At 63.9% G+C, this 16,975-nt stretch overlaps 1 protein-coding gene across 1 annotated transcript; it reads left to right on the top strand.

Annotated features, from left to right (window-relative positions):
* Positions 1–5,173: 5,173 nt before the first annotated feature.
* EMIHUDRAFT_97291 (hypothetical protein) lies at positions 5,174–12,817 on the top strand (the record flags this gene model as incomplete). Its single annotated transcript, XM_005757773.1, has 36 exons — positions 5,174–5,221; positions 5,442–5,735; positions 5,806–6,441; positions 6,499–6,665; positions 6,722–7,063; positions 7,364–7,384; positions 7,433–7,453; positions 7,502–7,522; positions 7,571–7,591; positions 7,640–7,660; positions 7,709–7,729; positions 7,778–7,798; positions 7,847–7,867; positions 7,916–7,936; positions 7,985–8,005; positions 8,054–8,074; positions 8,123–8,143; positions 8,192–8,212; positions 8,261–8,281; positions 8,330–8,350; positions 8,399–8,419; positions 8,468–8,488; positions 8,605–8,625; positions 8,674–8,694; positions 8,743–8,763; positions 8,812–8,832; positions 8,881–8,901; positions 8,950–8,989; positions 9,161–9,225; positions 9,690–9,995; positions 10,203–10,236; positions 10,589–10,603; positions 10,991–11,074; positions 11,121–11,141; positions 11,462–11,799; positions 12,592–12,817. 36 exons carry the CDS (start codon positions 5,174–5,176, stop codon positions 12,815–12,817), a joined length of 3,078 nt encoding a protein of 1,025 aa, XP_005757830.1.
* Positions 12,818–16,975: the final 4,158 nt, after the last annotated feature.

The raw sequence follows: 16,975 nt of genomic DNA, 5'->3' as shown, positions 1-16,975 counted from the left end.
ATCGGGACCCCCCCCCTAGCATGTGGTAGGCACCCCCCAGCAGTTCGTGGGCTAGGAATAGCCGCCAGAGAGCCGATTTTGCCCCCAAAGTTGTGAAATCGTGGCTGAAAGTCCAATATCTGGGAGAAACTGGCCAGCAAGGCTCATGTAGCTCCAGAGGATGATTTCCCCCTCAAAAATGCTGCGAAATGAGGTGTAAAATCAAGGGCCCGGAGGGTCTCTGACCACGAGTCTCTGGGGGGTCCTCGGCCATGACCCCCCCCTAGCATGTGGTGAAGGTGCTGCGGGGGGTCCGACCCCCCCCAGAGGCTTCACCACATGCTAGGGGGGGGGTCGGACCCCCCGCAGCACCTTCACCACATGCTAGGGGGGGGTCATGGCCGAGGACCCCCCAGAGACTCGTGGTCAGAGACCCTCCGGGCCCTTGATTTTACACCTCATTTCGCAGCATTTTTGAGGGGGAAATCATCCTCTGGAGCTACATGAGCCTTGCTGGCCAGTTTCTCCCAGATATTGGACTTTCAGCCACGATTTCACAACTTTGGGGGCAAAATCGGCTCTCTGGCGGCTATTCCTAGCCCACGAACTGCTGGGGGGTGCCCACCACATGCTAGGGGGGGGGTCCCGATCCCCCCAGAGGCTTCCCCACATGCTAGGGGGGGGGTCCCGATCCCCCCAGAGGCTTCCCCACATGCTAGGGGGGGGGTCCCGACCCCCCCAGAGGCTTCACCACATGCTAGGGGGGGGGTGGGGCGTGCAGAGATGCGCGCCCCCCTCCCTGGCAGCGATGTCCGCCTGCTCCGGGTGTGCGGCGGGTGTGCGGGATGTCTGTGAGCCCGAGAGGGAGAGCGATGTGCCATGTCCGCCTTGCGTTTGTTTTCATAACATCGAAGGCTAAGCTCAAAAAGAAATAACAGCGGTGCGTGTGTGTGTGTGTGTGTGTGTGTGTGTGTGTGTGTGTGTGTGTGTGTGACACACACTCACTCACACACGGGGGGTCAAGTATGGTACCCTAGACCCGCGCCTCGCAGCAGCCCCGTCCTTGGCAGAGCCCGCCGCACATGCCATGCGCGACGTATGCCTGGCGCAGGCCAGGCACCTCCCACCGATCGTCAGTGGTGGCGAGATAGGGCGCCGCGCAGCGGCCTGTCGAGTTAGCCCACCGCCACGCGCCCGCCCACCACAACTCGGGAAATAAAGAATTTTAGCCCCGAAAAACTAGACAGCGTAGCTACCCGACGACGTGATGCGCTTTCGTTGCACTACACACTTACGTAGTTGCCAAACTTTCACATAAATCTCTTTGCGACTTGCGTTAACCCAATCTTGCCGCCTACTTACTTGGGACGATGGCAGTTAGTCGGAGTGCCGCCCCCGGCCGCCTCCCATGCGAGCTCCCAGGCAAAAGCTGGCCTGCCATCGCGTCTGTGTGTCTGTCGACTTCTTTTTCCTTTGGAGCGGGGAGGCTGACTCTCGCTCCTGCCGTGAGGACCTCTCGGTGAGGACCTCTCGCGTGCGCTGAGGACCTCTGTCCCGTGAGGACCTCTCGTGAGGACCTCTTCTCCCCTCTCTCTTGGCATCACCCGCTCGGCTCGATCGGCGACCGAGTTCCTGCAGCCTAAGCTCACGCCAAAGTTAGATTTTAATTGGGGTGTGCTGTCTCATCGGTCGAATGCGCGCCGCCCCGCGCACACACACACCAAATAAAGGATGTGGGAGGTAGACGCAGCAGGCTGAGAGTTAAAGTTCACTGATAGGATGGATGGTGCGTTCGGGTTGATCGCGTGTTTTGCGTGCGAGATCAGATTGTTCATAACCTAGGCGATCAGATGGTTCACATCCGGGACTCGGAAAAAGAATTCGTCGCTTTTGGATCATGGCGCGCGCGATACACACAATCTTTCTCTCCAAACACGCCGTGGGAGAGTGGCCACTTAGTAAAAATCGAGTTCTGTTTCTTTCGTTTTCTCGTTTGTGCATTTAGGTACTCGGAAAGAGAATTCATACGTGGTGGATCAAGGAGAGGACGCGTGCGTGACAGGAGAGTCTTGTCGTGGAGCAAGGCTCTCGCGTCGCAGCGCTCCCCGACAACCACCACCGACTCGTATGCGGTGCGCACCTGCTCCTCGCGATTCTGGCCGCACGGCGCGATCACTCACCACCACGCTCCCGGCCACCCTCAGGTCCACGGCGGTCCTCCTCATCTTCCTCTTCTTTGCCGCCGTCTCGGCGCTGCCGACCACGCGCCGTCTCGACGACGTGGTCCTCGACGACAAGGCAGCCCTCGCCGAGGGCGACATGACGCCAGGGATCCCATCCCTCGACGATGTGGTCCGCGCCTTCAACGGAGCCACCACCAAGGACACGGGCGCGGAGAGCATTGTCTCGGAGCCATATCCCGAGCCTCCCCCCCTTCCGTCCTCCTGCCCTGTGTGCGCGCACCCGGCGTGCGGGTGCGACCTCTCGGGCCAGGGGTGGTGCACGTACAAAGCCCATTGCCTCGACACCTGCGACCATTATGGCATTCCTTGCACCGACCAGCCGCCGCCTCCCGTTCCCTCGCCGCCCTCCGTCATGCAGCTTTTGGACGGCTACCCTGCCTTCGCCTCGATGGTCACTCAGCTGGTCGAGCTCTGCAAGTGACGCGGCGCTGCGGTTGATCACCGTGCGAGTCAGCGCTCCTCGAATACTGTTGTCCATATATTAGCGACGCTGGCACCGGATACTCAAGAGCCGCGCTGCATAGGCGCAACGGTGCATAGAGTGTAGACCCCGTGCCCCGTTATAGAGTGACCTCGTATAGAGTGGAAATCAAGCCCGCATCAGAGTGGACGTTCCATGGACGCCGACGTATACGCAGTCAGCAGCTTTAGAATTACAACCACGACCTCGACCACGAACGACCGCTCGACCAGCTCGACTCGTCCTCGTGCCGCTGCCGCTTGGAGTGCCGCTTGGAGAGAACTTGTTGTGCGTACATAATAACAAGGGGGGCGAGACCACAACAACGGTTGTGGCGCTGCACGCACACATGGTAGCACAAACTTACACATATTGAGATAAGTCTCGTATAACCCATCTTGCGGCCATACTTGGGATGGCAGTTTGTCGTGGCTTCCCAGCACTAACTACACACTTACTAGTTGCCAAACTTACACATGAATCTCTTTGCGACTTGCATCAACCCATCTTGCCGCCTGCTTGGGATGGCAGTTCGTCGGACGGAGTGCCGCCCCTGGCCTGCCATCGCGTCTGTGTGTCTGTCGACTTTCTTTCCTTGGAGCGGGGAGGCCGCTCTCGCTCCTTGCGTGAGGACCTCTCGGTGAGGACCTCTTACGTAGGCTGAGGACCTCTGTCTGGTGAGGACCTCTCGTGAGGACCTCTTCTCCTCTCTTGGCATCACCCGCTCTCGGCTCGATCGGCGTGTCCCGGCAGCCTCAGCTCACGCCAAGCTCGATTAATTGGGGTGTGCCGGTCCGCCCCGCACAAACACACACCAAAGATGTGGGAGGTAGACGCAGCAGGCTGTAAGATGATGTACTAGTATGGTAAAGAAAGGAGAGCCAACGACCATATTTATGGGGTGTGTACGGCTCTGTGTGGTGCGTCTTGGTTTGGACAGCGAACAGGCTGTAGCTTATCGCTTTCGGTCCCTTCTCTCCTGTCCTGCGCAGGCGAGACTGCACCTCGGCCGCACCTCCGGCTGTGCACCCTCCACCTCGCGCCGTCAGCGGGGGGCCAAACGGCGTTCACGTCGCTCCAGGCGGGTTGGCTAGCCATCCAAGCCGCCATCAGCCACGAAACCTAAAATTGCTTTGGCCAGGGCGTATAACCTGGGTTGACGTCTGGACGGATCGATCAGAAACAAATATAATACTGTGGGGTGATCATCATATGTTTGTGTAGGAAGTGTGCACCCGCCACGTCTCCTCTTTTCTTTGTTCTAATGATTGTCTAGTGTGTACATATCGCGCGCCTTGCGGAGGCTGCGGAAAAGAGGGCGCCATCGTCATGTAGTGCTGCAAGAGCGCCGGGCGACGACGGGCTTACCGCTTCCCGGCCCCCCTCGGCACACCTCCGCTGCTCAATATTTGACGATTCGACCCGTGACAGACCCGTGAAGCTTCCCCGTGCCGCGCGGGTCCCACGGCCACGCCGCACGGGTCAGCCTGCTTCAGAGCCACGTATCCACGCAAGCGTGGTCCGCGCGCATGGCATACGGGGTGTGGAGGGTGAGTTGACCAGGGGGTTGTGCGCCGGGCCCTCCTGCTCGGCTCCAGCCGGTAGACAAGTCTTGTCATCAACAGAGTAGATGGATCTGACCTCGGGGCCAATGTGACCAAGCGCTGGTAGAGCGTGGTTTGACCTCACACCCATGGTCTCACAGTGTGCCGGCAGTCGCCGAGCAGTGTCGCGCACACAAGCCGCAGCACAAGTGACTGAGGGCCAGTGAGGGCGAGCCCATCGCTGTCACAGCTGTGGCAGCCGCACAGTAGGCTGTGCCAACTGCGCAGAGCGTGTGAGCAGCAGAGGAGCTGCTCTCCAGGCTTCTGTCGCAAAGAGCTGCATGCCACCGAAAGCGCTGTCGAGGTTCGCCGAGCGCGGCGCAGGTTGGAGGACACCGTCACCGACGAGCGCGTTGTGGTATTCACTCCGGACAAAGACGGCGGCACGCACACGAGCTGCGGCCGTGCCGCCGTCATAGTGGCGAGGCGCGGGACCGCGGTCTGTGGCGAAGTGGGTCGCGTCCTCCGATTTCCGTCAACTCAGCATCCACACCCTCTACAGGCGTTCGCCAGACAGCGCAGAGGCTAGGCGACCGGGGAAGTCGGACTGTGTTTTCTAAAGATATAACCTCGACTAGGCTGGTGGGCTATAGTGTCCGGAGGTCACAGTTTCTTTTTCCACAGACGGCATTGCCCCAAATCAAGTTATTTTACTGGGATGGGTCCTGTGGTGATGTGGTAGAAGTCTGGAGCAGATTCTCAGGTACGTTTTGGAGCTTTGAGTGGCCGGTTTTGGGCCCTCGGCGAGCATCTAGCCGGCCTCCGAGGGGCGGTGCCGGGCGGTGGTCGAAGCGTCCTAGGAGATGCTAAATGCTCAGCTAAAAGCTCCAAAAGAAGTGCTGCACAGCTCTACTGGCTGAGACATCCAGGCTCAAGCTTGAAATGTCATGTACGTCTCTAGCATGAAGGGTCGTGCGGGTGACAAGGAGATGACGGTGAGGGCCGTCCTCCGGCGCGCGAAGGCATTCGCTCGCTTGGGCGCAGCCGACCTTGCTGAGACGGATATGCATCACTTCAAGAGGTCTGTCGACGTGGACGAGTTGCGGAGTTCACTGGCTCTGCCTCTCTAAAAAGAAACAATAGAGAAAAAAGAAACCGGCGCGCCTGAGGCTGTGACGGTACAGGTCGATGAGCAGCCCGCGAACCAACTCCCAGGCAAGAGCCTCAGGGAAGCGCCGCTCGCGCCTGAACCCGAGCTCTCCAGCGGTCCTCATCGCTGTCGCAGTCCTCATCTGTACCGTCCTTCGCATTTACTGGTTCAGTGACTGGTCTCACTCGTACCTGCTCGCGCTGCACTCTTCAGCTGGCAACCGGCGGAACATGACGGCTGCGTGGAACTCGGAGTGGAAGCGGCACGCGCGACACTTCCCTTCCGCCTTCGAGGCGAGCCAGCGCGTCGGACGCACCGCCGAACTCTTCGCGGCCACGTTCGCAGTCGCTGCGCCACACGTGCGCATGGCACAAAGCGACAACCCTCCTGCGCGTGAAAGGCTGCTGTGACACCCTGCTACTCGCCTAGGCGACCGTGCCGCGGGTCGAGGAGTCGGCCATGGAGTGCTCGAGCTACGCGGGCCCGATGTACTTCCCGTACGGCGGCAAGGCCAAGGTGCAGCGCAGGCCGGTTCGTGCCGCCACCTCAACCTCCTTCAGCCAAAGTGTGGGCAGCATCGCCGGCGGCGGCGGCGGCGGCGGCGGCGGCGGTGGCGGCGGCGGAGGCGACAAGAGAGGGGAGGCGCGGCTGGCGCTTCGCAGCGTGTCACTCCACGACGTGCGTCTGCTCCCGGGCTCCCACTTTGAGCACGCCAGCCGCGTCAACACTGCCTGGCTCCTCGCGCTCGACGTCGACCGGCTGCTCCACTTCTTCCGCGTGACGGCGGGCCTGCCTCCGCTCAAAGCGGCGCCGGCGTACGGCGGCTGGGAGAGCGGCGGCTCGGGCCTACGTGGCGAGTTCGTAGGCCATTACTTGCACGCCGCCTCCGCCGCCGCTGCATCGACGGGGGACGAGACGGAGCGAGCGGCGCTGCTCGCCCGCTGTGGCGCGGTCGTGCGAGGGCTCGCCGAGTGTCAAGCCAAGCTCGGCGCCGGAGGCTACGTCTCCGCCTTCCCCGAGGCCGAGTTTGCTCTCACGGAGGCGGGCAAGCCGCCCGGGCCTTGGGTGCCCTACTACGTCATGCTGTGAACAGCGCCTATTCACACCGCCAGCTGTGAACAGGCGGGCAAGCCGCCCGGGCCATGGGTGCCCTACTACGTTATGCACAAGCTCCTTGCCGGTCTGATTGCGCACCGGCAGCTGTGGCCGAGCACAACGTCGGGCGCTGCGGCCTTGACCGTCGCGCTGCAGCTGGCGTCGCACCTTCGCGGGCGTGCCGATGCGATGTGGTCTGCCCGAGAGTACCCGAGAGTACCCGAGAGTACTCGATATTTCTCGAGATTAGGCGTGTCGACGCTATGTGGTCTGCGGGCGGCCGTGAGCGGTGGGAGGACTTCATCAACCAAGAGGTTGGCGGCATGTCGGAGGCGCTGGGGGACCTCTCTCTTCTCTCGGGCGATCCGGCGTGGGCAAGCCTCGCGGCCAGATTCGAGCGGCCGTGCTTCATTCGCCCGCTCGCCCTCGCAGCCTCCCTCGCCGCGCCGCTCGACGACGCGGCGTCGGCGCCGATGGCGAGCGCGGAGAAGCGCGACGCGCTGCGCGCCGCCGCCGCCGCCGCCGCCGCGGGAGCGATCGAGAAGCTGCACGCGAATGCGCACCTGCCCATGCTGCTCGGTGCGATGGGGCGGTACGAGGCGACATCTCCTGGAGTCCTCTCCCAAGCCCAAAGCCCCTGCCTGGCGCCTCCTCGAACCCCTCCCCTCCCCAGCCCCGCGCCCCCCGCCTCCAGCGTTGCCGCTCGGTACGAGTCCCCTCAGCACATGACACGCTCTCGCTCAGGCGTCGGGCGACCCGCTCCTTCGCGGCGCGGCCGAAGCCTTCTTCTCCGAGCTCGACGCCGGCCACACTTTTGCGCACGGCGGCTCGACTGCGGCGGGAGGTGTGCATGCCGTGAGCAGCGCCCATTCACACCGCCAGCTGTGAACAGGCGGCTCGACTGCGGCGGGAGGTGTGCATGCCGTGAGCAGCGCCCATTCACACCGCCAGCTGTGAACAGGCGGCTCGACTGCGGCGGGAGGTGTGCATGCCTTGAGCAGCGCCCATTCACACCGCCAGCTGTGAACAGGCGGCTCGACTGCGGCGCGAGGTGTGCATGCCGTGAGCAGCGCCCATTCACACCGCCAGCTGTGAACAGGCGGCTCGACTGCGGCGGGAGGTGTGCATGCCGTGAGCAGCGCCCATTCACACCGCCAGCTGTGAACAGGCGGCTCGACTGCGGCGGGAGGTGTGCATGCCGTGAACAGCGCCTATTCACAGCGCCAGCTGTGAACAGGCGGCTCGACTGCGGCGGGAGGTGTGCATGCCGTGAGCAGCGCCCATTCACACCGCCAGCTGTGAACAGGCGGCTCGACTGCGGCGGGAGGTGTGCATGCCGTGAGCAGCGCCCATTCACACCGCCAGCTGTGAACAGGCGGCTTGATTGCGGCGGGAGGTGTGCATGCCGTGAACAGCGCCCATTCACACCGCCAGCTGTGAACAGGCGGCTCGACTGCGGCGGGAGGTGTGCATGCCGTGAGCAGCGCCCATTCACACCGCCAGCTGTGAACAGGCGGCTCGATTGCGGCGGGAGGTGTGCATGCCGTGAGCAGCGCCCATTCACACCGCCAGCTGTGAACAGGCGGCTCGACTGCGGCGGGAGGTGTGCATGCCGTGAGCAGCGCCCATTCACACCGCCAGCTGTGAACAGGCGGCTCGACTGCGGCGGGAGGTGTGCATGCCGTGAGCAGCGCCCATTCACACCGCCAGCTGTGAACAGGCGGCTTGACTGCGGCGGGAGGTGTGCATGCCGTGAGCAGCGCCCATTCACACCGCCAGGTGTGAACAGGCGGCTCGACTGCGGCGGGAGGTGTGCATGCCGTGAGCAGCGCCCATTCACACCGCCAGCTGTGAACAGGCGGCTCGACTGCGGCGGGAGGTGTGCATGCCGTGAGCAGCGCCCATTCACACCGCCAGCTGTGAACAGGCGGCTCGACTGCGGCGGGAGGTGTGCATGCCGTGAGCAGCGCCCATTCACACCGCCAGCTGTGAACAGGCGGCTTGACTGCGGCGGGAGGTGTGCATGCCGTGAGCAGCGCCCATTCACACCGCCAGCTGTGAACAGGCGGCTCGATTGCGGGCGAGGTGTGGATGCCGTGAGCAGCGCCCATTCACACCGCCAGCTGTGAACAGGCGGCTTGACTGCGGCGGGAGGTGTGCATGCCGTGAGCAGCGCCCATTCACACCGCCAGCTGTGAACAGGCGGCTCGACTGCGGCGGGAGGTGTGCATGCCGTGAGCAGCGCCCATTCACACCGCCAGCTGTGAACAGGCGGCTCGACTGCGGCGGGAGGTGTGCACGCCGTGAGCAGCGCCCATTCACACCGCCAGCTGTGAACAGGCGGCTCGACTGCGGCGGGAGGTGTGCATGCCGTGAGCAGCGCCCATCCACACCGCCAGCTGTGAACAGGCGGCTCGACTGCGGCGGGAGGTGTGCATGCCGTGAGCAGCGCCCATTCACACCGCCAGCTGTGAACAGGCGGCTCGACTGCGGGCGAGGTGTGGATGCCGGCGAGGCGGTTGGGGGACGTAGTGCGGCATCGGCACGCGGACAGCTACTGGGCGCACGACCACGAGGCTGTGAACGGCGTCTATTCACACCTCCAGCTGTGAGCAGGCACGCGGACAGCTACGGGGCGCAGACCACGAGGCTGTGAACGGCGTCTATTCACACCTCCAGCTGTGAGCAGGCGCGCGGACAGCTACAGGGCGCAGACCACGAGGCTGTGAACGGCGTCTATTCACACCTCCAGCTGTGAGCAGGCATGCGGACAACTACTGGGCGCACGACCACGCCGAGAGCTGCGTGCTGCACAACTCGATGCGCGTCTCGCGCCGGCTGATGGGCTGGGGCGGCCGCGCCGGTAGCGCGGGGGTGACGCACACGCTGAGGCACGCTCTCTCTCTCTCTCTCTCTCTCTCTCTCTCTCTCTCTCTCTCTCTCTCGCGCGCGCTCTCTCGCTCTCTCGCTCTCTCGCGCGCTCTCTCTCTCTCTCCCTCCCCCCCCCGCCCCTCTCTCTCTCTCTCTCTCTCTCTCTCTCTCTCTCTCTCTCTCTCTCTCTCTCTCTCTCTCTCTCTCTCTCTCTCTCTCTCTCTCTCCCTCCCTCCCTCCCTCCCTCCCCCTCCCTCCCCCGCCTCATCTCGTGAGCGAGATTGTGATCTCGCACTAGCGCTCCAGGCGGTCGACTTCGACCCGCAGCGCGGCACCGCCTTTGCGAGGCGGCTCGCGGCGCGCGGCCATGCGGGCGCGCTCGGCCGGGTCCGGCTGTCGCTCAGCATGGCCCTCTCCTGGGAGAGGCTCAAGGACGAGCGCGCGAGCTTCGCGCCGCTCCAGGCGGCGCTGCTCGGCCCGCTCGTCCTCGCCGGCCTGACCTACGCCGACCGGCGCATGCACGCCAACGCGACCCTGCGCAGCGTGCCGCCGCCGGTGCGCGCGCAGCTGCGCGCGCTGGTCGCCCACGCGCCGCCTCGCGCGGCTGCCGGCGGCGGCCTCGCCCCTCCCCCTGCCGGCTGCCTTGTCAGCCGGTGGGCCTCGGTCTGGGTCGTCGGAGAGGACGGCCTCCGACGCCTAGACGCCGACTGCGCACTCTCGCATCCCAACTAGCGCTCGAGAGGACACGCCACTCCGCAGCAGTCGCCGTCTCCGTAGCCCCGTGTGTTCGCATGGTGCTCTGAGTACACTGCACCACTACACCGTCCTCCCGCCCTGAGGTTGGCGCATGCACCTTGTAGGCCTCCGCTCCTTCGCCGCGTCGCCGCCAAAGTGGTGCGTCGGGAGGGCGACGCCGATCGAGGAGCGGCTCGACACCCTCCGGCGACGGCCCGAGCCACACTACACGCTCGGCGAGGCGGCGTCGGCGGCGGCGTGCGAGCAGCTCCCGGGCTGCACGGCGGAGGGGGCGCCTCCCTTCTCGCCGCTCGGCGAGCTCTCCACGCCATGCGCAGCGGCGCGAGATTACCCGAGATCAGCCGAGATCAGCCGAGACCGCTCGAGACTAGGCGAGCTCCACGTCATGCACAACGGCACTGGCGGCGCCGTCGTCCTGGCGGCGCGGCCGAAGTAGGGTGCCTGGCCTCTGTGTGAACGGCGCCTCTTCACAGCCTCTGCGTGTGAACAGGCGAGGCCGCCCACCGTGCCTGGCCGCCGGCGCGGCGGCACCGACGCGGCGATGGCGGCGACATGGCGGCTGCGGCCCGCGACAGGGGCGGCGCCCGAGAGTGCCCAAGATTACCCGAGATTACCCGAGACTAGGCGGTTGCGGCCCGCGGCAGGGGCGGCGCTGGACGAGCAGGCGCGCGCACAAGCACTCCGACAGACAGACAGACACCAACGCACGCAAACACGCACACGCACGCACGCACGCACGCACGCACGCACGCAAACGCACGCACGCACGCACGCACACCGTTCACCCACGTGCTGGGCCTTGCGCGTCCAATGCCGTCGGGGTGGAGATGCGAGGGTTGCCCGGCCCTTGCCCCACTGTGTGTGAGTGTGCAGAGATGTGTACTTGACCCAGGCGTCCGTGTACGAGGCCGAGACGGACGAGCAGGCGGTGCTCGAGCGCGGCTTCTTCTTGGAGGCGCTCGACGCCCCCGGCGAGGTGCTCGCTGTGGACAGCGCCTATTCACACCTCCAGCTGTGAACAGGCGCTCGACGCCCCCGGCGAGGTGCTCGCCGCATCCTCCTCCGGCGTGAGGCTGGCGCCCCTTCGCGGCCGCGCCGGCGGCGCATCGCGCGTCTGGCGCCCTAGAAGCGGAGTATCCCCCCATATCTCCCCATATCTCCCCGTATCTCCACAGATCTCGTGCCTAGAAGCGGAGTACGAGCTCATCCATTCCAACTGGCGCTCGAGAGGACACGTCTCCCGCCGCATGCGGCCGTACTCCGCTGCACTCGCTGCATTCGTAGCCCGTGTATTCGCGCAGTGCTCCGAGGCTCGGCGCGAGACCATCTCCCCCGCCCTGACCTCGGTGCATTCCCCAAATAGGTCTGGCACGGCCGCCGGCAAGCTGACGGCCGGCTGCGGCTCGAGAGCGCGTCGACGGCCGGCTCCTTCCTCGCCGTAGAGCCTCTCGCCGGCGGCTGCCGCGGCCAGCCGCCTCTGCTCCACCGCGGCGCTGTCCCCTCCTGCGCGTGGCGCCTCACCCTCGCCTCCGCCTCCGCCGGCGCAACGCCACTCGACGTCTCGCTCGCCCCGCCGCACGCCGAGTTGCCTGCGGTGGCGTATTGGGCGGTGCCGCCGGCCGACGCGCCGCTGGGGCTGGAGCGGTCGCGCCTGATGCTTCCGCTCAACGAGATCGTCGACGAGCACTACTCGGTGTACTGGTGCCGCCTCGAACCGGACCAGCCGCCGCCTGAGTACTGCCTGCCGTGACTACGCGCGTGCTCTAACATACTCACCCGACACCTCCGGAAGCCTGTTTCCGTGGGCGCGCGCGACTGAGCGTGTGCATGATCACACGAGCTCAGCGCGTGTTGGTCTTGGGGGGATGGGGGGCAGGCGGCGGCATGAAGTACCGTAGAACCCTCTGAAAAAATGTAAGAGCCCCACACCCACAACCAGCGAGCCTCGAGCACAGGGACCGTACGTTACAAGCACGCTCTACGCGACTAGCCCGGAGGCAGCGCGAGTTGCAACCAATCCCACCGGCACATGGTCGCTCTGGCGGCCTGCGGCGTGCGCTATTATCTTTGAGTATATGATTGGGCGGACATCGGCCACCTGCCGCTCGGGCACGAGGACGAGATCGACGCGCGCGTGCCATTTTTTCCCCGGCTTGTGCCATTGTCCCCAGACAAGGTTATGGGAGCGGCCATAAGCCCATAACAGGTGTTATGGCTGTTATGGCTGGCTGCTCATAACACCCCATAACACCTCATAACACCTCATAACACCTCCATCGCTGTTAATGGCTGTTATGCCCACCCTACCATAACACCTCATAACAACTCATAACACCTCATAACACTCATAACACATCCCAATGGTTGTTATGACAGCCAGCATAACAACCTCATAACAGCTGTTATGTGTCACGGATTTTTCTTTTGGACGCCGCGATTAACCCGGCGTAGGGTAAATTCTTCTTTTTGGAGCGCCCGCCCCGCGCCGCGTAGCTACTACCAGCCAACCATGGCCTACCGGATGAGGATGTTCATGAGCCAGAAGCCCTCGTCGGTTGACCTGCGCGTCTCCGACTTCAAGAGGGTTCCCGGCTTCAACTATGTGCTGCCTGTGTTGGCGGAGGACGAGCACACGTACGACTCGCTGTGCTCTGATATCCGAGAGGCGTGGTCCATCAACGCGGAAAGCAGCAACATCCATCCATCGATCGCGCGATGAGTCATCCGGATGAGGAAGAGTTTTACAACTACTCGCTCGCACGACTGGCACGGAGCTTTAACTACTAAAAAGCGGGAGCAGCCAGCTTCCACTTGTTAGAAACCTCGAGACATGAAGCGAAAAAAGGAAAGAAAAAGCTGAGCCCTGGTGTCAAGGTGTCGAGGCCCGGTGTCGAGGGTGTCGATCGAGGCCAGGGCTCAGAGAAAAAGGACGTGAGTTAAATTGCGGGAAAGACAGACCTTAAGGTACATGTTAAAACGGAGGGGAGCGGCAGAGCTGCAGAGAGTACGAGTTAGAAACGGGAAGCAAAATTGCGTGAAGGGGGGGGGGAGGGGGAGGGGGGTCTTGATTGAGAAATCTGAAGCCATCGCTCAGCCTCAGTCAGGAGGCAGGTTGATGTTATTGAATTTAACTTAAGGGCAAAAGAGAAAATATTTGGCGGTCGATGCCGAACCTCGCGCGCGGCAGCGCGCGAAGCGAAAATTCCAGCGGCGAGCAGTTCGGTGTGGCCTCTCGGGCCATAACACCGTGGATCCGGGACGGCTCTCTCATAGCAGCCCATAACATGTTATGGGTGTTATGGCTGTTATGGGCCCGCTATGCCCCGAGAGCCATAACACCATAAACAATAACTGTGTCAGGGGACAAGTGCCAGCCTTGGTCCTGAAAGCTGGTGAATTCCTTCCTGCGCGGGTTGTGGTAGCGCCATGCATCGACGAGGCCGCCATCCTTGAGGAGCTTGCAGTGCGCACCGCGAGCTGCACCGCGCGCTTCTCCCAGTCGCCCTTGCCGTCCTCCCCGTCCAGAAAGAACTTGCGCCAAGGGGTCGAGCAGTCCAGCTCGGACGGCGCCACGTTCATGTCTCCGACGACCGCGAGGAGCCGATCCTTGTGCTCGGAAACGAGGGGAGGTGAGGCCCTTCCGGCCTCGCCTGCTAGAGACGGTCGGCATGTAGGTGCCCACCACGAACCGCTAAGGGGAACTAAAACGCAGACCCTCCTTCGTGCAATTCACACCTCCTGCGGTGCCGGTGTGGTGCTTTTAAAAACGACGATCCGTCGGGGGCAACTCTCTGACCAGGTCAATATTCTTGAGCACGCTCGGTTATGTGGGGGAGAGAGATGCCAGGTGCGTCGCAGCTCGCCGAGGCTGCAACGGGAGCGTCTGTCGATCAACAGCGCGAGCCTGGGCGAGACCGGTGCGCGCGAGTGTCGAGATTCGCGCAGGAGGGTGTGTGTGCGCGGGGGTAGTGCTAGTGGTGGTGGGGCTGGGCCGATTGTTTGGGAGACGGCGAGGGGGGTGCGGTGGGACGCCGCGCACCGTCCTGCCTGCGCCGCGTGTCGCCTCCACCGAGCGCGCAACGTGAAGCAACACCCTCCATGCGTCCATGCACGAGCGCAGCCGCACCGCCGCGCCGGCGCGCAACCGGACGAAATGGCCGAAGCTCAAGGGGGCCCTCCTCCCGATGCCTCCCTCCCGATTCCGACAGGGAGCGAGCGAGCCTGTAGGACCGCGCGGCCTACCATACCTCCAGAGTGGTCGAATCCAGTGTGGGTTTAGTCCCGTGGGTGGTGCGGTGGCCTGCGAAGGCTCGGCCGTGCACGAGGCCGTCGCCGCCGCGCCCCTCCCTCCCGTCTCGTTCCTGCCTTCTGTGCGCAGGCGCCTCTGCGCTCGCAGCACCGCGGCGGTCGCCTCAAGCTGCCGCCGCCAGAGCTCGTGTCGCTGGCTGTCGACACTCGCACTCAAAGATTGCGCCGGCTGCGGCGGCGGCGGCGGCGGCTGCGGCTGTGTGACCATTTAGGCGGTGCTGCCGCCCGACTGGCGGCGGCGGCGGCGCGCTCGGCAGCCGCCGCATCACGCCGCACCGCCTCGCGCCGCACGGCAGAGCAGTGGTGCTCTCTCACTGCTTGCGTGGCTGGCTGCTGCTGCTCGTCGATGGCAATCCGAGCCGCGCGTTTGTTGACTCTGCGCCGCGCGCCAAGCTCTTCGAGGCGCATCGCGTTTTCGTCGGAGATGCGAATTGGCTGAGCGACCTGACGGTGGACCTCACGCGCGCGTTCTATGACGGACCTCCGCACCGACTTCGCTCAGAGGGCATGCTGTTCCAGGCGCCGTTCATCACGATGAACGTCCGCAACGCCTTCCGCTGCAGCACGAGCGACCACAGCAGCGACGACGTGTTCCAGCTGAACGTGGGTGACGGCTCCGAGGATGCCTTCATACTGCATTGCCCGCTTTCTACCCGCTCCGTCAGGGGCGACCTCCTGCTCACCGTGCATCAGTTCTACTGCGTCATCCTCCCTGACTCTTGGATGAGCCCTCTCTACTCTGCCATCTATGCTTCCGCCGAGACGGACGACGACTGGCTGCGGCAGCTTGGTGGTTGCGACCCCCATAACTTCTTCTCCAACGCCGGGGGAGATCATCGCGAGCCAGGTGGGTAACCAGTACCTCCTCTCTTCCAGCACGCAGCTTCAGATGGCCGTCGCCCGCCTCGTCGATGGCAGCAGCGCCGTCGCGCTCGGCTGGGTGCTGCTGCACCTCGAGCTGTTCGCCGTCAACGACGGCAGCCGCTCGCGCATGTACGAGTCGGGCCACCGGCTGGTCGTGCGACATCTCGCGCGACCCCGCCGACTCGCCGCTGTCGCCGCCGCCCGCGCCGTCCCCACCACCCCCCTCGCCGCCGCCATCCTCACCGCCGCCGCCCAGCCCGCCTCCGCCGATCCCGCCCCCGCCGATCCCGCCCCCGCCTTCGCCGCCGCCCACCGCCTCACCGTCGCCGCCGCCGCCCACCGCCTCTCCGTCGCCGCCGCCTCCCTCCGCCTCGCCGTCGCCGCCGCCTCCCTCCGCCTCGCCGTCGCCGCCGCCTCCCTCCGCCTCGCCGTAGCCGCCACCTCCTTCCGCCTCGCCGTCGCCGCCGCCGCCGTCCGCCTCGCCCTCGCCGCCGCCGCCGTCCGCCTCGCCCTCGCCGTCGCCTCCCTCCACGTCGCCGTAGCCGCCAAAACCCTCTACTCGGAGATCAAAAGGACAGAAGAGCAGTCCCGATTCACCACTGCGCGGTGTACTCTGAGCTGTGAGCGTGTCGCGGCTCCTGTACTTTGTCTTTGAGCTGTGAGCGCGGTCGATGGAGAAAGTGTCTGGCCCTGCTCGTGTCGAGCGCTCAAGAAAGCTGCAGACCGTCAAGGGCTTCCTCACGGGCGGCGCGGTGAAGACCGCGAGGTACGTGGCTAGGTAAGGTAAGGTAAGGTAAACGTCTCCACACACACAAAGTGGTGGGGCAAGCGGGGGCGACCCTCGCATCTCGGTACGTGGTTCGTGCGTGGGCGCGGCCAAGCTGAGGGTGTGCGAGAGGTGGGGTATCAACAGGGAACAGGCGCACATGTGTCTCTTTCTGCATCACTGCATGTCATTTCTTACTTTTTACATTTATAATTAATTAAACCCATAACACATCAATTACATCTCCCGACACATGCATACAATCACGGTAGTGTGGCGAGACCTGTGCCTTTAAAGTTAGGCGGACACGCAGCTCGCATACGTCCCGTGCAAGATACACCGCGCCGCTGCCACGGTGGGTCGCCAGTGGGTGTTTTTGCCACTGAGTTCTGGCGCCGTGGACTTACGCCTGTGAAGGGCTATAGCTGCGGGTTAGAGAGAGGAGTCCCATTCGTTTTCCGTCGCGCCGCCATGTGGTGCTCGTACTGCGCTGCTTTACACCGCTTACCTCGTCAGACAATTCTCGCTGCTCTCGTATCGTCTTGCATGTGCATGCACATGTGCATGCACATGTTCCAGTAGCCTGGGCCGCGCACTCGTTTACCTGCGCTTGTGCCGGACTTTCACCGATTGTCGTTCGGCCCAGGGTCCTTCCTTATCGTCTTAAACTGTTTGGAAGAGCCCCACGGTAACTTACTTCTGTTGAATGAACATCTGGCTCTGGCACTTCCTTCCGTAAACGCAGGCTTGTGGGTCGTAGCAATAGTCATGCGTGTTTATGTCTCCCGCCCCGCCAGCAGAGCACCCTGGCACCAGTTGGGAAGAAGAATCGCGTTGGAAGCACAGCAATTCACCAGCACAGTCGCTGTGGGAATCGCAATCCCCTTCGCAGGCGTTGCAGTTTGGGATACAACTGGCTGTGCCCCCCAAATTCTTTAA

Source organism: Emiliania huxleyi (genome assembly GCF_000372725.1).
Source record: "Emiliania huxleyi CCMP1516 unplaced genomic scaffold EMIHUscaffold_9, whole genome shotgun sequence".
NCBI lineage: Eukaryota > Haptophyta > Isochrysidales > Noelaerhabdaceae > Emiliania > Emiliania huxleyi.
Note: the sequence above shows the minus strand (reverse complement) of the source record. Positions and strands in the feature narration are given on the sequence as shown.